The sequence below is a fragment of the Dermochelys coriacea genome, chromosome 6 (assembly GCF_009764565.3).
Source record: "Dermochelys coriacea isolate rDerCor1 chromosome 6, rDerCor1.pri.v4, whole genome shotgun sequence".
Lineage (NCBI taxonomy): Eukaryota > Metazoa > Chordata > Testudines > Dermochelyidae > Dermochelys > Dermochelys coriacea.
Window position 1 is genome coordinate 7767637 of NC_050073.1, and position 25017 is coordinate 7792653.

Sequence of the window (25017 nt, forward strand, 5' to 3'; positions counted from 1 at the left end):
TGGCTTTTCCCAAAACTCCTATGTGTCATGGATTTATTACACTAGGCAGCATTTATTTTGGTGTAATTTAGTTATCTGTATCTCCACCTCTCCTAAAACCAGTCTTTAACTGGCTTCTATTTAATGGAGTTTGAGATAATATCACCAGGAGCGGGGGAGAAGGGTAGAGCAAATGCACTGGGGAGTATACCTTTTGCAGGGCTTGTTCTTTTGGGAAAGTCCACTGTATCAGCACCAGGCTCTTCTAGAGGCTTTTTGCCTTCAAAAGGAATGAAAGAAAGTAGTGAGTACAAGGTATTAGCATAGCTTATTCCACCACCTCCCAGCCAGATCCCTCATTACACTTGCTCCAATTAGTGAGAGAATCAGAATAAATCTACAGGTGCTACTGGGGTAGTGTGGGCATCTCCTACAGTGAGCATTCCTTAGCCAGTGTTATGAACATCAACGCCACATGCACTCACTGGGAAATGGGCAGAGGAGAGAACCCAAACTAACATGCAAGAGGAAAAAAGACAAGAGTACTCACCTCTGGAGAACCACTCGTCTATTGGTGAAGCGGAGAGAAGGACAGGGGAGAGGGGAAGCAGAAGAGGATAGGTACCAACAGGATCACAGGGTGGTTTGGCAGGAAAGCAAGGAGAAGGGAGAGGGGAAAAAAGGAGATGGGAAAGGCCTGAAGTTAGTGGAGATCCTTCTGTCATTTCCCTGACAACACAGCACATCAACCCACCACAAGGCCCTGAACACCAAGGGCTAGAGATGCAGGCAGGGGCAGTCTCACTGCTGTTACAAGAAGCTTGGGGAAAGCAGTGATTTAGCCTTCTTGCTAGAGATTGTTAGAGAATGATGGTAAGAAGCCTCATTTTCCTCCCCACTAAGACAGGCATTACCTTTGCCTTTCTTGGCACCAAAGCAGCTGGCAGCGTGGGGCCCAGCATTGTTGGTGGGGTTAAGGGGCGTCTCCTGGTAGCGCTCGGCATGCGGGATCTCACGGTGGACTTGATACGATAGGTTCCTCAGCAGGCAGACACAATTCTCCACCAGCTGAAGGGGGGTGGGGGGGAGGAGAGAAGAGAGGGAGTATCATTCACAATGAAACACATCTGGCTTACTGGTCACCTGATACTTCAGAGCCATAGGAGATAGCGTGAAGGTTCAGAGGTCACAGGGAGGAAGGGGCAACTGTTACTTGGCTTAGGGCAGTAGCTCTCCAGCACTTCCATGCTTCTGGCTACTCCTTAAGAAGATAATTCCATCATTACCTCTCCTTCCCAGCCTCAGATCCCCCAGCCCAGTGCTCGATCCTCAGATCGTGCTTTGCTCTGTGGGCACCAAGGACTGTCACCTGCTGGTGATCAACCCATGGACCAATGTTTGGATACCATTAATTCAGAGCAGCCTCTACTTCCAAGCACAGAAAGATCAGCCCAGGCTGCAAACCAAACCATTCTGAAAAAAAAAAAAAAACAACTCAGTCCCGTCCCGTCCCCACCTTTAAAACATCAGGTGGGTCCAGAATCTCTCCTCCCCTCCTGGCCCTAGAAAGGAACTGATGCTGAAAAGGAGGAAGGAGAGTCACAGAAAGAAAAGGCAGTGACTGAAGACAGTCAGTACGACATCTCTTCCTACAGGCACTGTCAGAAACAAAAGCAGACCCAGATGCCAGAACAGTCGCTTGTTTGGCTCCCGCAACATACTCCCATCTACTGGGGATGGAAAAGTATTGCTCCATTACCTTGCTGTTGCAGTCTTTCTGGCCAATCTCCGACTGGACAATGTATATCAAGGCATCCACCAACCCATCGCACTCACGCAGTTTCCGACGAGCCTCGCTCCGCTCAGAGCTCACATTTCTAGAGGGGAAGAGAGCACTGGAGGATGAGACAGCCGTAGTGGCAGCACCTCAGAGCATCTGAAGAACTAGATTGCTCATGTTCCTGCTCCCCACCAAGCTGAACGTCCCAAGTCTCTCCCTGACCTAGAAAAGGACAGAGCTAGGCAAGCCATAAAAAGGCACACCAGGGACTGATCATGCATTGGAGAGGAAATTAATACCTTCCCATCACAAGCACTACCACTGCCATGCAGTTCTGCCTCTAGTCATCCAGATACCAAGTCTAGAAATCTCCCCTTCCCCAAAGAGCTATGGTGAAGAAAAAGCTACCAGCCTCCCGAAGGTGGGAGGGGAATTCCAGTTACAGCACAAGCTCAGCCTGAGGTTCCACAGGCTCAGATGCCACCTTCCCATCACCTCTCCAGCATATACCTAAGGCAGCCAGCGGTGTTGGTGAGCACCGACTCCCACTCTATGTGGCGTGGCTTGGAGTCCTCGTTGGGCTCTCTTTCCCAGCCGGAGCGTGGGATGATGACCTCGTCAGTGAGGGCATGCAGCGCGTGGTCCACAATGGCCATCTTTATAGAGTCATGAGAGGAGAGATTCCACAACGTCCCTGAGACAGAGCACATGCAGCCAGTGAGACCAAGGCACTACACGTGTCACCCTCCCCAGCAACCACTCCCAGGCCACCCATTACCTGTGATGACCTCAGTGAGGTCCATGTCACGGGCCTTGCGCAGCAGCCGCACCAGGGCAGGGACACCATCACAGTTCTTGATGGCAATCTTGTTGTCCTGGTCTCGGCCAAAGGATATATTCTTGAGGGCCCCACAAGCCCCATAGTGTACCTCCTTCTTGGGGTGGTCCAGCAGCCCCACCAGCACTGGGATGCCCTTCAGCTTTCGCACCTCCGTCTTCACCTTGTCATTGCGGTAGCACAGGTGCTGCAGGTAAGCTGCCGCGTTGGATTTAACTGCGTCCAGACGGAAGTTCAGCATGGCAATCACCTCAGGCAGCTCTGGCTGGCGCCAATTGGCTGGCAGGGGCCCTCCCTTCCGCAGGCTGTCCAGGCTTGCCAGGCTGCCCTGCTCATGCTGGGCCAATGGGGCCCAGTAGTACTGATCAGGGACCACCTCATCCACCAGCATATCCTCATAACTCCTGCAGAGGAGAGAGGAATGGAGTTAGAAAGGGAAACAGAACTTGAGCTCTATGAAGGGGAGTGGACCTCAGTCTCCAGCCCCTAGTGCTGGGAAACAGCAGAACCAGAGAGGCTAACAGAAGTTCCATTGTGAGACTGGGACTCTGAGAACACTAGAAACCATATGCCTCTGCACAGGTAGTATCAGCATCCCCTCATACAGGCCCCCAGGACTACAGAGCTCCTTCCCCCTACAGAAGGGCAATTCTGTCTTTATGGTTCTCGGCTTCTACAATGAATAGTCTCCGCAATTGTCAGTGGTGAAGGGGGCCCCGATGTGGGTTTCTGTCCGCTTGGAGCTGGACTGTGGCCAGCCAGGTCTACACCCTCTTCCCCTCAGCCCTTCAACCTAAGCCATGCGATGGCAGCAGTTTCCTTTGCCAGGTCAGATAAATGTACAATAGCAGGATGCACTGCCCAGGGCAATGGCAGCTGCTCTTTCCTGTCTGCCCTTTGGGGCAGCATCTTACTAGGCTTAGAGCACCTGACACAACAGTAAGTCAGGGCACCTGGGCGTTACATCAGCATGTCGTGATTATCCCCAGAGACCCTAGAACCATAGAAGCAGCAGCTCTACTTTAAGACAGAGAATGGTCTGCTGAACAGTTCCATCTTCTGGCCACTAGAGGGCAAGCTGATGCCACCAGTGTAAATTCAGATAAGTCAGAGAGGGAAACAACCTATTAGGTCATCAAGCCTGCTCTCCCCACCCTAGCAAAGGATCATTCCTATTTAGTATTCTCCAGAGCCTCAGCCTCCTGTTAGGTAGCTGAATCAGATTTCAAGGATACCCAATTCCTATGGGATACAATAAATTGCAATACTGCTGCTGCTGCATCAAGACAGTCAATTCCTCCCTTTGCCAGGAGTCATTATGTAATAACATTGAAAATACCAAAACACGCAGTTTAAGTGCAAAATTGCTTTTGACAAAATGCTTTGAGAAGCCAAAATATGGACAGAGTTGTTTTCACACAACTAATTTTGAAGTCAAGTATCAGAGGGGTTTGCCGGGGGGGGGGGGGGGGGGGGAAGATTTCAGAGTAGCAGCTGTGTTAGTTTGTATCTGCAAAAAGAAAAAGGAGTACTTGTGGCACCTTAGAGACTAACATTTATTTGAGCATAAACTTTCGTGAGATACAGCTCACTTGCATCTGATGAAGTGAGCTGTAGCTCACGAAAGCTTATGCTCAAATAAATTTGTTAGTCTAAGGTGCCACAAGTCCTCCTTTTCTTTTCAAAAAGAGAGAGCGAGATACAGACTTAAAAAGCAAAACAAAAAAACATTCTCCCTGAACAGAATGTGGTGCTGATCCTGGCCTAGGGGCTAATGCAATATAAACAAAATTACTGTGTTCCTACATGGAGACTAGCAAGGGAAAAGCCTATACGAATGTCAGCTTGTGGTTACAGCACTGGAGTGTGACTCTGGAGATTTCACGTCAGTTCCCAGTCCTGACACAGATACTGTCACCCTGGCCAAGTCTCTGTACATCTTAGCTACCCCTCTTCTGCAGAGTGGAGGAAGAATACTTTTCTCCCATACTTTGACTTGTCTATTCAGGGCTGTATGCTCTTTGAGGCAGGGGCTATCTCCATCATACATGTGGTGCCTAGCACAATGGGGCCCTAAATCACCAGGAGCAATACTCAAGTGAAGAAACGGATTGACAGAGCCAGAAGAGTACCCAGAAGTCACCTACCACAGGACAGGCCCAACAAAGAAAATAGAACGCCACTAGCCATCACCTTCAGCCCCCAACTAAAACCTCTCCAACGCATCATCAAGGATCTACAACCTATCCTGAAGGACGACCCATCACTCTCACAGATCTTGGGAGACAGGCCAGTCCTTGCTTACAGACAGCCCCCCAGTCTGAAGCAAATACTCACCAGCAACCACACACCACACAACAGAACCACTAACCCAGGAACCTATCCTTCCTTGCAACAAAGCCCGTTGCCAACTCTGTCCACATATCTATTCAGGGGATACCATCATAGGGCCTAATCACATCAGCCACACTATCAGAGGCTCGTTCACCTGCGCATCTACCAATGTGATATATGCCATCATGTGCCAGCAATGCCCCTCTGCCATGTACATTGGTCAAACTGGACAGTCTCTACGTAAAAGAATGAATGGACACAAATCAGACGTCAAGAATTATAACATTCAAAAACCAGTTGGAGAACACTTCAATCTCTCTGGTCACTCGATCACAGACCTGAGGGTTGCTATCCTTCAACAAAAAAGCTTCAAAAACAGACTCCAACGAGAGACTGCTGAATTGGAATTAATTTGCAAACTGGATACAATTAATTTAGGCTTGAAGAGAGATTGGGAATGGATGAGTCATTACACAAAGTAAAACTATTTCCCCATGGTATTTCTCCCTCCCACCCCCCGCCCCACTGTTCCTCTGATATTCTTGTTAACTGCTGGAATTAGCCTACCTTGCTTGTCACCATGAAAGGTTTTCCTCCTTTCCCCGCCCTGCTGCTGGTGATGGCTTATCTTAAGTGATCACTCTCCTTACAGTGTGTATGAAACCCATTGTTTCATGTTCTATGTGTGTGTATATATAAATCTTCCCTCTGTTTTTTCCACCAAATGCATCCGATGAAGTGAGCTGTAGCTCACGAAAGCTTATGCTCTAATAAATTTCTTAGTCTCTAAGGTGCCAGAAGTACTCCTTTTCCTTTTTGACCAGTCTAATGTGTCACTTTTTGCTGGATGCAGACAGAGTAAGAAAATAGCACATATGCTGATGAGTCCATTCTGTTAACCTTCTCAACTGCGTTGGGTTTGTTTTAGGACTGTCAATTAAATTGTAGTTAACTCACGTGATTAACTGAAAAAAAAAAAAAAATCAATCTGGATTAATCAATTTTATTGCAACTGAAATTAAAAATGAGGTTTTTCTACATTATATATTGTATTCTGTGTTATAATTGAAATCAAAATGTTTATTATAAATATTTGCACTGTAAAAATAGTATTTTTCAATTCACCTCGCAAAAGAACTGTAGTATAATTTGTTGTGAAAGTGTGACTTACAAATGTACATTTGTTACACAATTGTACTCCAAAAAAAAGTAAAAACTTCAGAGCCTACAAGTCCACACAGTCCTACTTCTTGTTCAGCCAGTCGCTAAAACAAAACAAGTTTGTTTACATTTATAGGAGATAATACTGCCCTCTTCTTATTTACGTCACCAGAAAGTGAGAACAGGTATTTCTGTGGCATTGTTGCTGGTGTCACAAGGTATTTACAAGCCAGATGTGCTAAACATTTGTATGCCCCTTCATGCTTCAGCCACCATTCTAGAGGACATGCTTCCATGCTGATGACATTCATTACAAAAAAAAAAAAAGTGTTAATTAAATTTGTGATTGAACTCCTTGGGAGAGAATTGTATGTCCCTTGCTGTTTTACCCACATTCTGCTATATATTTCATGTTGTACAAGATTTCACAAAATGCAAAGAAGGTACCAATGTGAGATTTCTAAAGATAACTACAGCACATGACCCAAAATTTAAGAATCTGACATGCCTTCCAAAATTGGAGAGGGATGAAGTGTGGAGCATACTTTCAGAAGTCTTAAAAGAGCAACACTCCAATGCAGAAACTACAGAACCCAAACCACCAAAAAAGAAAATCAACTTTCTGCTGGTGGCATCTGACTGATGTTATGAAAATGAACATGCATCAGTCCGCATGGCTTTAGATGGTTATCGAGCAGAACCCATCATCAGAATGGACACATGGCCCCTGGAATGGTGGTTGAAGTGACATATGAATCTTCAGCACATCTAGCACGTACATATCTTGCAACACCGGCAACAACAGTGCCATAAGAACACCTATCTCACTTTCAACAAGAAGCGGGTAGCATTATCTCCTGCAAATGTAAACAAACTTGTTTGTCTGAGCGATTGGCTGAATAAGAAGTAGGAGGAGTATGGTGGCTCTAAAATTTTAGACTTATTTTTGAAGTTGTTGTTTTGTTTTTTCACACACACAATTCTACATTTGTAAATTCAATTTTCATGATAAAGAAAATCTAATACGAGTACTATAGTGCCACTGAAAATTTTTACAGTGCAAATACTTGTAATCAAAAATATAAAGTGAGCACTGTACATGTTGTATTGTGTTGTAATTGAAATCAATATATTTGAAAAAGTAGAACACATACAAAAATATTTAAATAAATGGTATTCTATTCTGTTTAATCGCACGACAGCCCTAGTTTGTTTCAATCCCTACAATGCTGAAATTAAATCTATCATCCCAGGCACAAAAATATCCTCCTACTTGCCTGCCCTTATTAGGAGAACAGAAAAAGGTATTTGTCATCTCAAAAAAAAAATTGCCCTTTTGTAACTTGGATTGCGGATCTAAGCAGCCTAGTTTAAAAGTAAAGCCAGTCTTAAGAGGCATTGCAGTAAAAGGCTGCTTAAAATGCCTTGTGTGTGCAATACTCATACAGTGCAGTGTTCACACAGGTGTTGACCAGGCCTGGAACATACCAGCAGCGTTATATCAGTGTAAGCACTAGTATAGATATACCTATACCGACAAGAACTTTTATGCCAATATATTTTGTCAGAGAACTAGTGTGAACTATGCCAGTTGAAACCACTTTATGCCAGGCTGTACAAGCTGCACCTACACTAGGAGGGCTTGTGGTATAGCTATGCCTGCAAAAGCTTTTCTAGTATGGACAAGGCTCCAGCTAGGTCCTGTACCTTGGATCAGCTTTGCCTAGAGGAGTTTTTGACTGATCGTGCAGTTGTCTCTTTGCATCGGATCAAGCGTAGGACATGCCCACTCTTACATTACAACCATGGATTATCTGAAGGGTTTCTGATTCCACTCACTGGTGAGCATGCTGGATATGCATTAAACAGAAGGAGTAACAGTCTGATCAGTGGTACAGCTTCAGGTCAGACCAGTTACTCCTGTTGGGGTGGCAATTCTGTTTGAGTCACCCTCAGAAGCCATTTTGATTGGCAAGTTCTGGGTCAATGGAGATTTTGCTGCTTCACCACCATCAGTGGTTACCCTGCAATCCAGTGCCCCACAGTCATGTGCCATGGTGTACAAAGACTGCAGAGGGTGACATGGCAGTCGGTGACAAAAGGCTGAAGCTCTAGCTCCACAAGACCTGACCTCAGTAACAAGCCACACTGAAGACTGTTGGTTCCTATGCCATGGCTGTGGTCAAGACGGAGTACTCCTTGACTGTTACATCTTCTCACTCCAGTTCAGCTCAATATTAAGCAGCCCAATTTAGGGTGGATGCATCAGGACACTGGCAGTTCTGAACGCCTCTTGCTACAGTGAAAGGTCAACTTGTTTCTATTGACTCAGGACAGTCCAAGTTTTTCCATGGGAAAGCGAAAGAGGAAAGAATTCATCTACGGTGCTTTGATCTCATTCAGTTTCATGTCCTGAGGTTTTGTGCATGCTTAACAAAGTTGCAACTAGACATGCAAGATAGACCCGTGTCCGTCATGGCTGATTATAGCCAGTAGAGACACTAGGCACACCGGGAGTAGGAGAAAGAGATGGATTGTTAATGACTTCCTTTAGGAGGGCAATTTGCCAGCCATGCTTCAAAAAAGTAAGTAATGTTTAGGACCTTGCTCAAAAACATCTTGGGGTTGTTAATCTTGCCAGGTACCATCCCCAAAAGCAGGAGATTTGAGACAAAAAGGTAATTGAGATAGTGGTGATGAGCCAACTCCAACAATGCTTGGATTCCATGGATTTCTGTAATCTTTATCAGCCAGTCTGCAGATAAAAAAACAGAGCCTGTTCCACAGCTGGGGAGCTGGAGGACAAGGGCATGACAGCCATACAGATTCTGCAGTTTGTGACACAAGTGATGACAGTACTGCTAGCTGCCAGGTACAAGGATGCTGACATGGCATGACCCTTCAGTGAGTTCAGTTCTTCCCAGATGAGAGCCCATGGGGCTGTGCTAGGAGTCTGCTTCTTCTCCCCAGATCATGCCCCACAGAGTTCATGTAGTGCCCCTTCCTGTTTGGTGTCTGCATAAAGCCACGAGGGAACTCGAGAGCCCTTTGCAGCTGCTACAGCTACCCAGAACACTTGTCTGTATCATTACTTTCACTGAGTATGGATCTTACAGCCTTCCACTCCTCCCAGACTGACAGAGTGGGGGACCTGGATGGAAGAGGGGCTGCTGCTCAGCCTAGATAAGAAGGCATCAAGATGCCAGAGTCTAGAATGGCTGCAGAGCAAGTTACTCAGAAAAGATTTCTCATTCCTAGTCCAAAAAGAAAAGGAGGACTTGTGGCACCTTAGAGAGCAACAAATTTATTTGAGCATAAGCATCCGACTAAGTGAGCTGTAGCTCACGAAAGCTTATGCTCAAATTTTTGAGGACTTGTGGCACCTTAGAGACTAACAAATTTGAGCATAAGCTTTTGTGAGCTACAGCTCACTTCATTGGATGCTTATGCTCAAATAAATTTGTTGCTCTCTAAGGTGCCACAAGTCCTCCTTTTCTTTTTGTGAATACAGACTAATACGGCTGCTACTCTGATTCCTAGTCCAGGCTCAGGACTAGCAAATTTGATCCCTCTATGGTGCTTTGTGGCAGGGCTTCTAGCCTTTGGAATTTGTTCCCCTTGGCAGCCCAGAGCCAGAGCTAAGTGACCTTCAGGACTCAAAGATGCGAACGGGGTTAGCTGGATGCTGAACCAGGCCTTTATAGTTTCATTCTCTACAATCAAAGACTAGCCCTACAGCAACATGCATGCTAGGAATTTTACTGAGCATTCACCTTTGGGGCTCAGACCCCCTCAGATACAGCAGCACCAAGACTGTGAATAAACCTAGAGCGTCTCAGCTAAAAGGAGCCAAGTCCCTTGCACAAGGCCAAAGCCTTTCCACAGTTTTTTTTTTTTTTTTTTTAAAAACCACACACACACTGGAGCAGGTTGGAGCATCAAATACTTAGATAGCATCAAAGTGCAGGCAGCAACTTCCTGTGGGGATGTTCCTGTCTGGTTCCCTTCCTCACATTGGCTCCTCAGTTTATTCTGTGTAAATAGTACATTAGCAGCACTCCTAAGACAATACAGTGTCACAGAAACAGCAATGCCAGAGACTTTTATAGGACCCCAGAGTGCAGTCATCCAGTCAAAGCAGCACTTGGCTAATCAGCTAGGGAAGCAACTGATTTGCACAAGGCACAGGTGAACCAATTGTTATTGTCAGATTTGACCACTTCTCCTCCCCAGTTTGTTCCTTCAAGGGGCTGTGCACCCCAAGTCAGCCACCTGCCCAGGAATCAATCCTCCTGCAGCCTGACCCCTCACACCCTAGAATCCCAGCTCAGCAGTAGCTGCAAGTTTAAGTCAACACTGCGCGGAGACGTTCATGTCTTTGCATCAATGCGCAGCAACAAACAGATTTGATGCTGTTGGGCAGTGGCATGAACCAAAATACAGCCTTTGACAGCAAACTTATTTTGTTCAACCCAAGCAGACTCAGGCTATAGGGCACAGGTAGTCAAATTACAGCCCATGGGCCACATCTGGCCCACGGGACTGCCCTGCCCAGCCCCTGATCTCCTGGCCCAGGAGGCTAGCCCCTGGCCCCTACCCTGCTGTCCCCCCTCTCCCACAGCCATACTGCCACCTGGGCAGCACTCTGGGCGGCAGGGCTGCCTTCTCATACAGGGCAGCGCATCTGACTCTGGCCCGGCGGCCAGATACACTGCTCCGAGCGGCATGGTAAGGGGGCCGGGGCAGTCAGGAGACGGGGTGGAGGTGGTCAGGGAACCGGGGATGGAGGCGGGGGGAGTTGGATGGGGCAGAGGTTCTGGGGGGGCAGTCGGGATAGGGAGCAGGGGGGGTTGGATGGGTCAGGGGTTTTGAAGGGGGCAGGCGCCAAGCTGTTTGGGGAGGCACAGCCTTCCCTATCTGGCCCTCCATACAGTTTCGCACTCTGATGTGGCTCTCAGGCCAAAGATTTGCCCACCCCTGCTATAGGGCCAGGCTTACAGGAATAGAAACCCCTGCCAAACTGTCAGGGCGCATCTTGACACAATGCAAGGGGGGGAGGGGAGATCAAGGCATCTTAGGACCTCACAAATCAGTCCCTGTCTCCCTCATTAAAACTTTGCCCACCAACATCAAAACCATGGGGCATGAGACAGCATGACCAGAACAAAAGCCTCCAGGCAGTGCACAATAGCTCTGTAGTACTCATTGCTGCAGCAGGTTAAATGCCGTAGCTGCAGAATTTGAGAGTCAACTAGATGCCACAGCTATGACAATTAGGCTCAGACATTCAGGAGTAATAACCACAGCCCCAACACATACACAAGCTATTAAAAGTTGCCTTATGGAGGTCCACACCTTTGTTGGAATCAACCACTGCTGGGCACGAGGTGGGGGGGAGAGGGAGAGAGAGAAGAGGGGAATAATACTCAGAGGAAAAATGGTCTGCTACAGTGTGTAAAGCCTGATGTTCCTACCTGAGTCGCCGCCTGGGGTCCGAGGGAGTCCCCGCCCGCCTGGCCGTGCTATAGTCCGGCATCATCCCATAGTCCAGGTCTTCATAGCCAATGCTGCGTTGGTCATCCTCCAGCCCATACGGTTCTGGATGAAAGCGGTTCAGGTCCACGTTGCTCCCCCCTACTCGCACCTGTGGCTGCGGACCATAGATATCCTGACGGCTGGGGGCCCGGTAGCCATCCATGGTGGGACGATAACGTTCATCGATACGGGTCACACGGGACAGGCTGCCATAGCTATGGTCGCTGCTAGGGTAGCCATCCTCATAGGGGCGACCATAGCCATCTGAATAGTGATAGTTGCGTGGGAGTGTGGCAGTGCCAGGCTGGCTCATGTAGCTGCCAGGCCCCCCGTTGCCATTTTTACGGAAGTTTCTGTCCACTGTCTGGATGTAGTTATTGGATACAGGAGAACCCTCCACAGGTAACCCATCTGGCCCAACGGGGACCTGCTGTACTGTCCGCGTGGTCACAGTCTTCACCACCTTCTTCACCTGAAGAGATGGGGAAAAGGATATGCTCTCAGATCACAAATGCAAGGGCTGCTGATGTCCCCTAATCATCCAAACCCCTCTGCTATCTAAGGCCTGGACTCCCCCAGCTCTGCTTGTTCCCCTCCATCTTGACCAGTAGCCCTCATCCCCAGCTTCAGTTAATAGTGCTACAGAAACATGTAGGATAGAGAGTTTAGCGTATATGCTATCTCACCAACCCTGGGGGAGGGCAGGCCAGGTCAACACTACTGAAGACAAGACAGTCTCCTTTCTTTTACTGTCCCTCACCGTGGTCTCTGTGCGCCGGGTGGTCCCATCATCAGATGTCTCCACTGAGACAACCGACATGGCGCCCTCTGGGTCCTCCTCCATGGTATATGTCTCCTCCACAATCTGGCCTGGGTCCTGCATCCTGGGGATCGTGCTGTAGAGGAGGTGGCTGCGGTCCTAGGATGAGGGAAGAGCACACCAAGTCAGCCCAGATTGCGGGCCCACAGTGCCAGATCCCACCCACAGGAGACAGCATTTCCATGACCTTAGCTCTCTATCTATACTGTCTAGGCAAGGATGCACTGAGCCATCTCCTGGCTAGAGCAGCATTTCCAAAACAGTAGGTCCCAACCCACTAGGGGGTTGTGGGAAGGATCTAAATGGGTCACCTGTCATTGCCCCCCACTCTCAGGCCCCAGAAGCTCCCCCAACCCCATTCTCATTGTTGCTAGGCTGGCACAGTAGGCAGTAGCATCTGGGGAGCAGCAGTCTGGTAGCAATGGTGGCCAGACCAGGGGGCGGGGGGGAAGCCAAGCAGGGTGCTCTCCTCATCTTGATGCGGGGGAAGACAGATTGCATGGTCCCCTTGTTGGGAGGTGGTGCATAAAGGAAATAAGAGGATCTCAGAGCCTGGAGGGCTGTTCTGTGTTTCCTGTTGGATCCTGTCTTCCATTCTCATTTAAAGGAGTGATAACTGAAACTACATGGGTGTAGCAGGAGCCCTTATTAGAGTTTTCTATCCACACCACAGTGGGGAGGGTCTTCCCTCCCCCCCCCCCCCCCCCGCACACACACACTTTAAATGGAAACCACTAGCTACAAGAGGAGACTGGCCCTGTGCTGACACTGCCCCTCACATAGGTGGTTGCCTGGAGAGCCCAGTTCTCCACCACACCGGCCAAGCCCCATCCCTCCAGCTTCTACTACAGGGCATATGCCCTAGAAGTGAAATGGGAGGAGTCCCCAGGATGAAGGGATTTGTGGTAGGGCTTTCTGCCTAAAGCCAGAAAACATCTACCCAAAGGAGAGCGGCTTCCCTGGCATCACTCTTGCTTGCTGGTGGCTGCAGAGAATGCACTATGGCACAGATAGGGTGGGGAAGCCTTGCCGGCAACACCTAAAAAGATGGGTCCCTTCCACAAGGAGAAAAGACCAGTCACTGTGCCCCTGAACTCAGGCCTTGCCCCCAACAAGAGGTCCCAGCTCCTCCCAGAAGTCCTTTACCGGTGGTCCGTTGAGTTTCAGATCTGGAAATTTCTGCCTCTCCAAGTCAGCATCGCCCAGGAAACGGCCGTTCTGAAACAAGCCACATCAGCTCGTTATAATGCTTCCTAGTCCATTGCCTCAGATGCATTGTCCTGTTGCCTCCGAGCAAGAAAGGCCAGGCCTCATGCCTTGGGATTAGTGCCCTATTCCACTTGTGAGGGCTGTACTAACAACCTCACACCCTAGTCTCAATTCCAGACGCAGCAGCATCCAATTCCAGTGCCCCAGAGGTTAGCAGCAGGTGGAGGTGGTAAGAGCAGCCAGGGCGATTCCATGCCCCGAGATCTCAATCCCCTAGGTGAAGGGCATGGTACTGCAGAGATTGTGCTACACAGCCAAGCAGGAGACCGATGCTGTTCCCCAGTGCAGTCTGGGGAGTCCCCAGGAGTTAAAAAGCAGCCATTTCTAGTGCTCCACCCTCCAGACATCCCAGTGCTCCACATGGCGGCCAGACTATTCAGAACTCCATGTACCTCCTACTAGGAGCGCTAAGGCCCACTCTGGGTACGCACACCCCAACTCCACCAGAGAGAGAGAGAGACAAAGACATTTCACATCTTCTTTTGATGTGGAAGCCACAGGCCACCAGATGAGACATACCAGCATTTCAGGGAGATTAGAGGGAACAGCGTGGAGAGTCAAAAGCAGAACACAAAGCGTAATGGCTTTTCACTGCCTATAATATTCACACATGTTCAGTTCTCTGGATGGTAAGTGGGAGGAGAAGTGTTCTCTCCCCCCGCCCCCGCTCTGAAGAATAAAAATCCACTTGTCTAACTCCAATGTGGCCTGGGAAGTTTCTCAGTAGCACCAGTATCCTCAGCCAGACAACCAAACCCTCTGTGCCCAACATTGCCAGTGCAGCTGTCCTCTGGCCCTTTAAAACAGGGCAAGGAGGGTCTTGACTTCTACCCCTTAACAAAACCCAACAGTACAGAGTGCAAGATAACCACAAGAAGAGAAAGGAGATCAAGCCAGATGTACTGCCTGCTGCAGTGTAAGTTAAGAGCCCTGGAGACTCAGGCAGACTCTTCCCTCATCCCCTCCTGGCACTTGCCCTGTCCCGTTTGACTATTCAGTGTTTAAAGGTGCTAGCCTGGGACTTCAGAGTAGGGTATTGAACCCAGGTCTCTGCCACACTACACCTGCGGGAGCCTGGGAAAGTAATTTGATCTCTGTGTCTCAGTTCCCGATCTGGAGCTATGGGGATAACAGCAACTCTGCCTGCCATACCAAAGACCAGGGGGTGAATGAATACATTGAAGATTATGAGGTGCCCAGATACTGAGACAGTGAGGGCTACAAATACAACATGGCCTCTAGATTGGGGCAGCAGCAGATTTTTGGGGGGGGGGGGGGAGGAGACAGGCAGAGTAGAGAAGTGGCACTTAGCTAGAGCCCAGAGTGCCACTCAAAGCCACCTGTGAGAGTTCCTGGACTCTGCCTGCCACATCCCCAGGGTGGGCACTTTGCTCAACAGGCGTCATGTCACCAGGTTATAGAGGATACCAGGCAAGTACCCAGGAGAGCAGAAATGCCAGTACCTCTGGCCTCACAACTAGTTATGGGGCTTCTGGGGCAAGGGAGCCAGAGGCCCCTGGTTTTCTGGGCAGGGCTGCATCTGTCATGGAGTCCCAATCCACAAGTCTACAGCACTATGGAGGCTGGCCCATGCAGCTGTTCCCCAGCACACTAATCCTATACTCAAATGTATGGAGGGCCCTCTGTGCATCAGTGAGGTCAAGCAATGCCACCTCATGCCCCCAGACCAACAGCTCATCTGGTAAGTTCTTACAGCAGTTACTCAAATCTATTGGGTGCAGAGACAGCTCCTCTGTGAGGTGTGTCAGTTGGGAGGGGAAAGGGCAACTCTGATAGGAGCCAGACTGCCAGATACTCCTCCCATGTCCACCACAGTTCATGCAGCAGCAGCCAAAAGGGCTCTGCTGAGCCCACCACTCCCCCAAGGGGGTTTTACCTGATGCCGGCGGGTGAGGGTGCCGTTGGCCATCGTCTGGCTGGCATCCTGCGGGGAGACCCGGACGCGCTCCAGCTGCGCCGAGACGTGGCGCCGCTCCTCCTCCAGCGCCCGGGTCAGCTTCTCAAACTGTGCCTCCTGCTCCTTGACGGAGGCCAGGATGCTGGCAGTTGACTCCACTTCCGAGTCGTCCATGGTGACGAGGGCCCCACACAGGGGGTGGGGAGGAGGGAGGGTGTAGGGCACGGGGCGTGTGAGAAAACCAGCGTCAGATGGGTTGGGGGGGGAGAAAGAGGGGAAGGAGCCCCTCACTTCACGACAAACAGTTGAGGGAAGGAAGGAGAGAAGAGATCAGAACAGACAGATGAAATATCAATCCCAAGGCTAGGTTCTCTCAGCACTCAAAGAAAGAACAAGTGTCAATTCTGCCATCCTTCCCAGGGGACAATAGCAGCGGCTGGCCAGGGCAACTGTCCTGCCATACATGGCAGAAGAAGTGTCACCTCTACTACAGGAAACCCTGATCTGTGCTCTCAGCAGCTCCTGCCTTCGAGTCTAGGAATGAGACTTTTCAGTCTCCCTTCTTTGACGAAGGCCTCACCAGGGTAGAATCTGTATGGACAAGGCAGTTCTCTACCCCCCTGCCCCAGTGCAGTCCTGCCAGAGCCAATCTTTCTCTCCTCTGAAAGGATCCCCTGATGGATAGGAAGGGAGCCAACCCTGACCAGGAGAGAAGCATGAGTAAGCAGCCCAGAGGGAAATCTCCAAAGCCAGTAGTGCTTAAACACACTCCCATTTTATTCAAGGGGCATCTAACACTCCCCTCTCACAACCTGGTGGAAGGAAGGGCGAGAGTGACACAGTCATAGGACAGGTTTCAGAGTAGCAGCCATGTTAGTCTGTATTCGCAAAAAGAAAAGGAGTACTGTGGCACCTTAGAGACTAACAAATTTATTAGAGCATAAGCTTTCGGATGAAGTGAGCTGTAGCTCACGAAAGCTTATGCTCTAATAAATTTGTTAGTCTCTAAGGTGCCACAAGTCCTCCTTTTCTTTTAGTCATAGGACAGGTGGTAAGTCTGGCTGGAAGGGAGAGAGGAATCATAGGCTCCTTCACCAGCTCCAGATGAGAAAAGGCCCTCTAGGGAGGTGTTTTGACTAGAATTTTGGTGGGCATCTGCTCTGGTAAGGGGAGAGGCTTCTTGCCACCCCATTCATTGATGGAGACGAGTGCTGCAATTTAGCTGTAGCTCACGAAAGCTTATGCTCTAATAAATTTGTTAGTCTCTAAGGTGCCACAAGTACTCCTTTTCTTTTTGCGAATACAGACTAACACGACTGCTACTCTGAAACCTACTTGACCTGTGAGGCCCAACCCAGTCCATGCTAATTCAGTCCAGAGTTTCATAAACCCCATTAGACACTGCTCCCCTAATGGGTCCCTGCCCCATGAGGAACATTCAGCTTCCACATTAACTTTCTGAATCTCTACCCAGTAAGACCTATGACAGTTGGACAACCTGTGAGGAACATCTGTGACCCCAAGTCCTAAAGGGGCAGAAGTCGCACTGCCCTCTGACCCATCTTCTGTATTTGCAGAGAATTACATTACATATAGTGAAAAAAGGAAGAAATCAAGAGTTTAATTACATATTTAAATAAATAAAATAGTTTTCCATACACACCTGTAAGGAAGGAAGGTCGGATTTGATTGGCTAAGGCACAGCACAGCCAGGTCTAGATGCAAAAAATCATGGGAGAAGCAGCCCAGCCACCACCAGTGAGGAAGCAGGAGGGAAGAGAGCTGTAGAGACAGTTGGGGAAAACCAGAGTGAACCTAATGAAGGGAGGGAGGCAACAGAGGGCAGGCTAGAACTGAACAGGCGTGAAGGGAATTATGGGAGGGGACATGGAATTGCTCAATGTGACCTTCAAGTACCATTTCCAACCCCTTCTGCAAGGGTTGGGGATGGTCATGGTCATGGGAGAAGAGAATGCCTCATCAGTGGGGGCTCCTCAGGGTCAGCTGTACACACCTTGTGCAGCATCCAACACAGTAGATCTTTACTTTCTGCTGCAAACTGGCTCTAACCAGACCTGCCCCAGTGCTGCCTTCCCAATTCCAAAGGTTGCTGGTCCCCACTACTTCATACGGTCATCCAGATGCATTCCCACTACTTCACCAGGACAAGGTAGCCTTTCACTGGTACCCTCAGCACCCCCTCTCCTGAGAAACCTACACTGGTGTCGAGGGATGGGCCCCTCCTTCACCCATCTCAGGAGCGACCACGTCCCAGTATGTCTGCTAAGATATTTTAGCAACAGATACAGCCATGACAGGGCTAGTCTGGTCTCTGTACCAGCTGCCTTGGCTCACTTTCCCATGCTCCCCAGCAAGACACCAGTGTGTGGAGAGTGGGCTGCAGGCAGGCTGTGCACCAAAGTTACAAGGAACACATAGGCACTGTTTGAAAAACAGACACAGGGTGCAGGGACAGGAAGTCTGTGCTGTATTTCTTCCCCTCCAAAGCATGCCCTGCCCCATTCCTGCTGATGTCCCCCAGCCCATTGCACCCTGCTATTCCAACTCTGGGCTCCACTTATGCCCCTCAAACCTAATATACAGCAAACCCAGTTACTCCAACGCACAGATCTCTAAAGCAGAGGCCTTCCAGTCATTTTACTTGTAACAGTAAAACCAAATCAGGCTTGCCCCTTTTAGCAGGTCTTATTCCTTCATTGTCCAAGACCTCTTCAGACATACAATAGCCTTCTTGGCTTCAGTTCTTATCAGACACTACAGCACAGAGAGGACTGAGTCCAGCAAGAGATTTTTAATTTGCTTTGAAGACAGTCTGAATTGCATTTTAACATCTGGTGGCCTCCGCCCTGTAATCTTCCTTCACCAATAAAAAAAAATCCAGTTCTACTGCTGGGCACATACGAAGCATGAGCAAGAGAGACCAGGATATGCATGCACACAACTATCCCCACCAGCACTTGCCTCTTCTCCCAACACACAAATCAATTTGCTTTATCTTCCAGCACCATGGTTTAGGGGTGAGAAAGAGGGAAGTCTGTCCAGAGAGGAGTGATTGCAGGCTGCCTGCTAGCCCCAAATGGTTGGCGAGTGACTTTCTACTGCCACTCTAAGCAAGGGTGAGGGCTGGGCCCCAGGCTGTCCATGGGCTCTGGCATTTATGAGGTACTGGGGCATGGGGGAAGAGGCACCGACTTGTAGTTAGAGAGCATGCAAGCCAAAACTTTGAGACATGGCAGCACTGCTGACTTGACAGACAGAAACCTCCTCCCCCTTCACTATCTATTAGCCAGCGAAACACAAGGAACCAGCTCCTTCTCCAAGGATTGAGCATAATCACACCCCTTGGGTCTGATAAGCAAAGGGGCTTCTGAAAGCCATTGCCAGAACCTTTGGCCTATTTTATTTGCTTCTCCAACATTAGTTTTCAGAGCTGAATTTTGCCCTGTGCTCCACCCTGGAGAAAAGCCACCCCCCTCCCCAAAGACCTTTTTTTTAGGGGTCTGCCACCCAATCCCAGCAGAGTCATTATTAGACAGCTACTCCTGTCTCTTCATAGCACATTTGTGACAACAGCTCCCCATCCTCTCTCCCTTGCAATCAGCTGCCCTGTTAGCCATGTGGAATACGTAGTTTTCAAAGCAGAGAGAAGAGGATGAGCTTAGGATTTGGGAGCACTGCATTCGAGTCCCTACTCTGCCACAGACTTCCTGTATGGACCTTGGGGGAGTCATTAATCTGTATTGTACAGAAGGGAATTGAGGCAGAGAGTAGCTAATAGCTCCATCCTGCCTCACAGAGATGTTGCAAGGATAACTATTTAAAAGATTGCAAGGTGCTCAAAATACTATGGTAAGAGGTACGTAAAAGATATCGCAACCTCTGCCTAGCTGCCAGCTTAGGCCCAACTGGATGGGCATCTGTTGTCACTGGCACGGATCTGCACAAGAGAATACTTAGCAAGCCCATGCCCTTTGGGAATCTGGTTTTAACAGGTGTATTTAGCCAGTTCTTTAGTTCCCAACTTAATGCAATGAACAGAATGGTTAGGAGTATGATGTACAAGATACAGGAATGTAGCAGTAATGTGAAGGAGACAGGAAGGAAACTTCCTCATTAGAGACTGGGAGACACAAAGAAGGGGCAAGAATTCAGTTCCTTGCCCACTGTGTCCTTATTCCTGTGCTATACCCAGTCACGTTGGGCTTCTCCAAGACTCAGCCAGGCACCCTTCTGACCAAAATTACAATCCCAGTGTTTTCCACACAAGAGAAAAGGGACAGACCTGCCATTACATGGAGGAAAACGGCTATGACACCCTGAAATCTATGATCCCACCTCCCCTCAGGGGGAGAACCAGCACTGTAGAGAGATCAGTGTTCCCCCAGTCAGCCAGAGAGCACTTAACAAGATGGTGCCTTTGCTTCTCTTTACCCACGGTAGAACACATCTGCGTGAGCAGCACTCCAGACCATGCAGACACCCACATGTCAGTCTGGTTCACTTGTTCTGGCTCTGCCTTGAGGACCAGACTGCAAACACTCAAGTCCACTAGATCAGGCCTGTCAAGTATCCATGACTAATGGATACAAACAGCCCCACGATGGCACAAGTACTTCCCAATCAGAAACAAGGTACAATCTTCCTCCAGAGGAGAGCGAGTAACATGGGAACCTTGGCAGACCAAGTGTTTGTGATTATTACCCCTTTATCACAGTAGCACCTTGGAGCCCTGTTGTGCTAGGTGCTGTATATACGCTGAGTTGTATAAGCTCTTCAGATCAAGAGCTATCTAAAAAGGCAAGACAAAGGGCAGGGAGGTGAAACAGGCAAAGCAACATGTGCAAGGCTTCCCAGCAGGTCAGTGGGAGAGCTGGGGAAAGAACTCTGAGTCCCATGCTAAGGCTTAGCCACTCGAGAATATTGCTTCTTTTGACGTCTCCTTCTGTATAGGCTTCAGAGATCTAGGTTTTCATTAGCACTAAGCAGTAGCAGTTCTAGAATAGATTACATACAGAACACCCTAATCCCAGACACCATTCACGCCACAGTATAGTGGCATCCTACCATATTCAGCATTCAGACAGATGCCCTTAAACTTTGTTTGCATGCAAGGCTAAAGCAGCTCCTTCAGCCTTACGTCTCTCCCACTTTTCAACACCAAGAACACCCCACTCACCCTTCCCCACACCCACTCTCCAATACCCCTTGAGTGTATCTGAAGGGAGCAGTTTTCTGAGATGCACCCATGAATAGTACCTCATTACCCTTAATTCATACAGTGCAGAAGCACCTCATGCAGTCTCTCCAATGGCTGAGAATCTACACTGGAAACGCTCTCAACACTTTGATTTGTTTAAAAAAAAAAATACAAAAAAAACCAAACACACACCCCACCTCCACAAAGGGCACGGCTCCCAGGGCTGAGGCACTGTCTATACTGGCGCTTTATGGCACAAACTTGCTGCACTCAGGGATGTGGTTTTTTTCCCCACACTCCTGAGCAAGTTGCAACGCTATAAATTGCCAGTATAGACAAGCCCTCAGCTTCTGATGATAGCGTGTGGCCTTGGTCCCAATCTTCAAAGCAGTAGCAAAATCAAGCCTCAGCTCCATCAGACCAAATTTTGATCTATGAACCACTGACAACTGTGCTCTTCCACAAAGATGTGGATGTGGATCACAAAGCATGGAAGAGCTATGGGGTCGAACTAACCTCCCGAGGAAAGCCAGGCAAACCCAGAGTCTGAGCATTTTTAGGAAATCCAGCAAAACCTTCCTCTTCCAAAGCCTTGTCACCCCCTAAAAATGGCTTATGACACACTTGGACCCAAAATAAATATTTACCTGGAAACACGTCAGCCTTAAACAAAGCAAACCCCACACACCACACACATTCCCCCCCCCCCACCCAATAGTTTATTTTGCACAGATCAGCAAGAATCTTTGGATTTATAAATGCAAACTGAGTAAGATAAGGGGTTAGCATCTTTCAGGGCTAACATCAAGACCCCCTCTGCTCCATATATAATCCCTACTGAAAAGCTAAACACAGAGTACATCTTCACTACCAACGTTGAAGTGCAGTGCTTTAACGCGGCTGTGTAGTCGCAGCACCAGCGCTAGGAGAGAGCTCTCCCAGTGTGTGTGGGAGGGATGGAGGGAAGCCACCCCCATGAGGGGAGCAGCTCCCAGCACTGTCTACACTACCACTTTACAGTGGTAAAACTTGCATCTCTCAGGGGTGTGTTTTTTTCACACCTCTGAGCAAAAAAGTTACAGCGCTGAAAAGTGCCAGTGTAGACACGGCCTGAGTACTTTAGAGCAGAGTTTCTCAAATGCTGCTAACAGGGGCTTTTATTGTGGCCAAAGCCTCTCCCCTGGAACCACAAACGCTAGAGGAGTAGGCAGCCGGGTGGGAGTCCCCACCTTCCCGGGGTCAGTGAGTCTAGGGCTTCAGCCCTGGGGTGGTGGGCAGCAGGCTCCATCCCCCTGCTGCCTCCCTACCCACCGCCCCATCCAGAACTTAATTTGTCCCCCAGCTTCCCAGAATTGAGTAAGTCTGCTGTGAAAACTGATGTTTATATCACTTAACAGCAAACTTAGTAGCTAGCAAGTCTCTTAAAAAAAAAATGTGCAAGGGGAACAACATGCAAAGCACCTTAATTGTGCTTTTATTCTGTTTTGGTCCAGTAAAGAATAGAGACACAACTATACATTATTTTTATTGAGTCTGCAAAACACAACCCAAAACCCTACATAAATGAGTTACAATTTGAGCATGTACGTGGGCATTTGTTTTTCCTAGAGTTAAGTATTTTAGGAAAAATTGTCAGAGCAGCCACCAGCAAGGAGTTGGTGGCTGAAATTTGAGGCCACCAAAAAAATTTGTTGTGAGAAAAAAAAACAAACAGTTATCCACCTTCTCGTAACTGTTGTCCTTAGAGATGTGTTGTACATGTCCATGTCCATTCCAATCAGGTATATGCGTGCATACGTGCACAGTAGCACTAAGATTTTTCCCCTAGCAAAAACCGTAGGGTCGGTCTGGGCACCCCCTGGAGTCGTGTCTTCACTTCATGGCATCCAATATAGAGCCCTGCTGACCCCGCACAGTTACGAGAAGGTGAGTAAGAGTTTTCTCTTTAGTGCTTGTCCATATCAATTCCAACCAGATGACTCACAAGCCCAAATTCAGTAGGTGGGGACAGAATCTTCCACTGATTGGAGCACTGCTCGTCAGAAGGCTGCATGTCTCTGGCTTGCTGGGTAATGGTATAATGCGTGGTAAAGGTGTGGATGGAGGACCACATTGCTGCTCTGCAGATTTCCTGAGTAGGGATCTGGGCCAGGAAGGCTGTTGACGAAGCCTGCGCCCCGGTGGAGTGCATGGTGATCAGGGGTGTGGGAACCCCTGCCAGGTTGGATCTCGTTCTGCATATGTGAATGCTACAGGACGAGATGTGTTGTGAGGACACTAGTACGCCCTTTATTCTGTTTGCCACTGCCACGAAAAGCTGGCCTGATTTTCTAAACGGCTTTGTTCTTTCGATGTAGAAAGCTAGCACCCTGCGAACATCTAGTGAGTGAAGCCTCTGCTCCCTGCCACTAGAATATGGTTTAGGGTAGAATACCAGGAGAAATGTCCTGGTTGATGTGAAATTGCAAAACAACCTTCGGGAAGAAAGCAGGATGGGGCCTGAGCTGAACTTTGTCCTTATAGAACACGGTGTAAGGAGGCTCTGATGTTAGGGACCTGAGCTCAGACACCATCCTGGCTGAGGTTATTGCTACCAGGAATGCCATCTTGTAAGAGGTAGAGCAGGAAGCATGTCACTAAAGGTTCAAAGGTTGGACCCCCCCCCTCCCATGAGTCTAGAGGGGGCCAAGTTGAGCTCCCAGGCAGGGATAGGCTGACAGACATTAGGGTATAGCCTGTCAAGTCCTTTTAAGAACCAGCTGATCATCTGGTTAGCAAACAGAGCGGCCCTCCTCACCCAGGTAAAAGGCCAAGATGGCGGCTAAGTACACCCTTACTGATAATGAAAGCCCCGCTGCTTCAGGTGGAGGCGGTAGTCCTGAATAAGTGGCACTGAGGCTAGCGTCAGAGGCGAATGGTGCTGTACTGACCAGACTGAAAATCTCTTCCACTTGGCACGGTATGCGCCTCTTGTAGAGAGTTTTTTGCTGCCAAGGAGTACTTGCCTAACCTGGCCTGAACAGGAAAGCTCCATCAGGTTTAACCATGGAGCTTCCAAGCCAGGAGGTGAAGCAACTCGAGGTTTGGATGTTGAAGACAACTGTGATCTTGTGACAGAAGGTCCGGGCAGAGTGGCAGGGCTTCTACAGACATGTTTAGGAGAAATGTGTACCAGTGCTGATAGGGCTATGCTGGCGCTATCAATATGACCCGAGCTCATTCCCTCCAGATCTTGAGTACCCCCCTGTAAACGAATGGTATGGGTGGAAAGGCGTATAGGAGGCAACCTCCCCAATGGAGGAGAAACGCATCTGCACTGGAGCCCGGGCTGCAATTTTAGAAGCAGAACTGCTGTCACTTCCTGTTGTATTGAGTGGCAAATAGACCTATCTAGGGAAAGCCCCACCTCTGGAAGATTGAAATCTCAACATCCAGGCAAAGGAACCACTCGTGGCTATGCCAGGGTTCCATGTTACTTACACACTCACTCTCCTCTGGAGGAAGATTGTACCTGGTTTCTGATTGGGGAGTACTTGTGCCAGTGTGGGGCTGTTTGTGTCCATTAGTCATGGATACTTGACAGGCCTGATCCGGTGGACTGAGTGTTTGATGCAGTCTGGTCCTTGAGTCAGAGCCTGAACAAGTGAACCAGACTGACGTGTGGGTGTCTGCATGGTCTGGAGTGCAGCTCACACAGATGCGTTCCACTGTGGGTAGAGAGAAGCAAAGGCAACAACTTGTTAATTGCCCTCTGGCTGACTGGGGAACACTGATCTCTCTACAGTACTGGTTCTCCCCGAGGGGAGGTGGGATCATAGATTTCAGGCAATGTAATGGCAGGTCTGACCCTTCTCTCTAGTGTGGGCTACTATGTGGAAAACACTGGGATGGTAATTTTGGTCAGAAGGGTGCCTGGCTGAGTCTTGGAGAAGCCCAACATGACTGCATATAGCACAGGAATAAGGACACAGTAGGCTGAGGTGGTCCACCAGCTCATTCTGTACTCCAGGGAGATACCATGCCTGCAGGTGTATTGAATGTTCGACACAGACGTCCCACAGCATGAGGGCTTCCCACCTGGCACAGGGGAGAGGAGCATGCACCCCTCCCCCTGACCTAGTTTGTTGATACAGAACATTGCCGGTTATGACCGATACACATTGTC

At 48.9% G+C, this 25017-nt stretch overlaps 1 protein-coding gene across 10 annotated transcripts in view; it reads right to left on the reverse strand.

The window, feature by feature from the left end:
* CTNND1 (catenin delta 1) overlaps positions 1-25017 on the reverse strand; it is a 59968-nt gene that overhangs the window by 13692 nt on the left and 21259 nt on the right. For 8 of the 10 annotated variants that reach the window (XM_043516414.1, XM_043516412.1, XM_043516415.1 and 5 more), the window contains 10 exons: positions 17298-17416; positions 15614-15924; positions 13594-13665; positions 12388-12546; positions 11567-12099; positions 2538-3001; positions 2270-2453; positions 1739-1856; positions 894-1047; positions 191-259 (listed from right to left, as the gene is read on the reverse strand). In XM_043516414.1, the coding sequence (XP_043372349.1) occupies positions 191-259; positions 894-1047; positions 1739-1856; positions 2270-2453; positions 2538-3001; positions 11567-12099; positions 12388-12546; positions 13594-13665; positions 15614-15808 (1948 nt within the window). In that variant the 5' untranslated portion in view covers positions 15809-15924; positions 17298-17416. The remainder of the gene's footprint in view (positions 1-190; positions 260-893; positions 1048-1738; positions 1857-2269; positions 2454-2537; positions 3002-11566; positions 12100-12387; positions 12547-13593; positions 13666-15613; positions 15925-17297; positions 17417-25017) is intronic. The other 2 variants (XM_043516418.1, XM_043516417.1) reach the window with 1 other exon arrangement.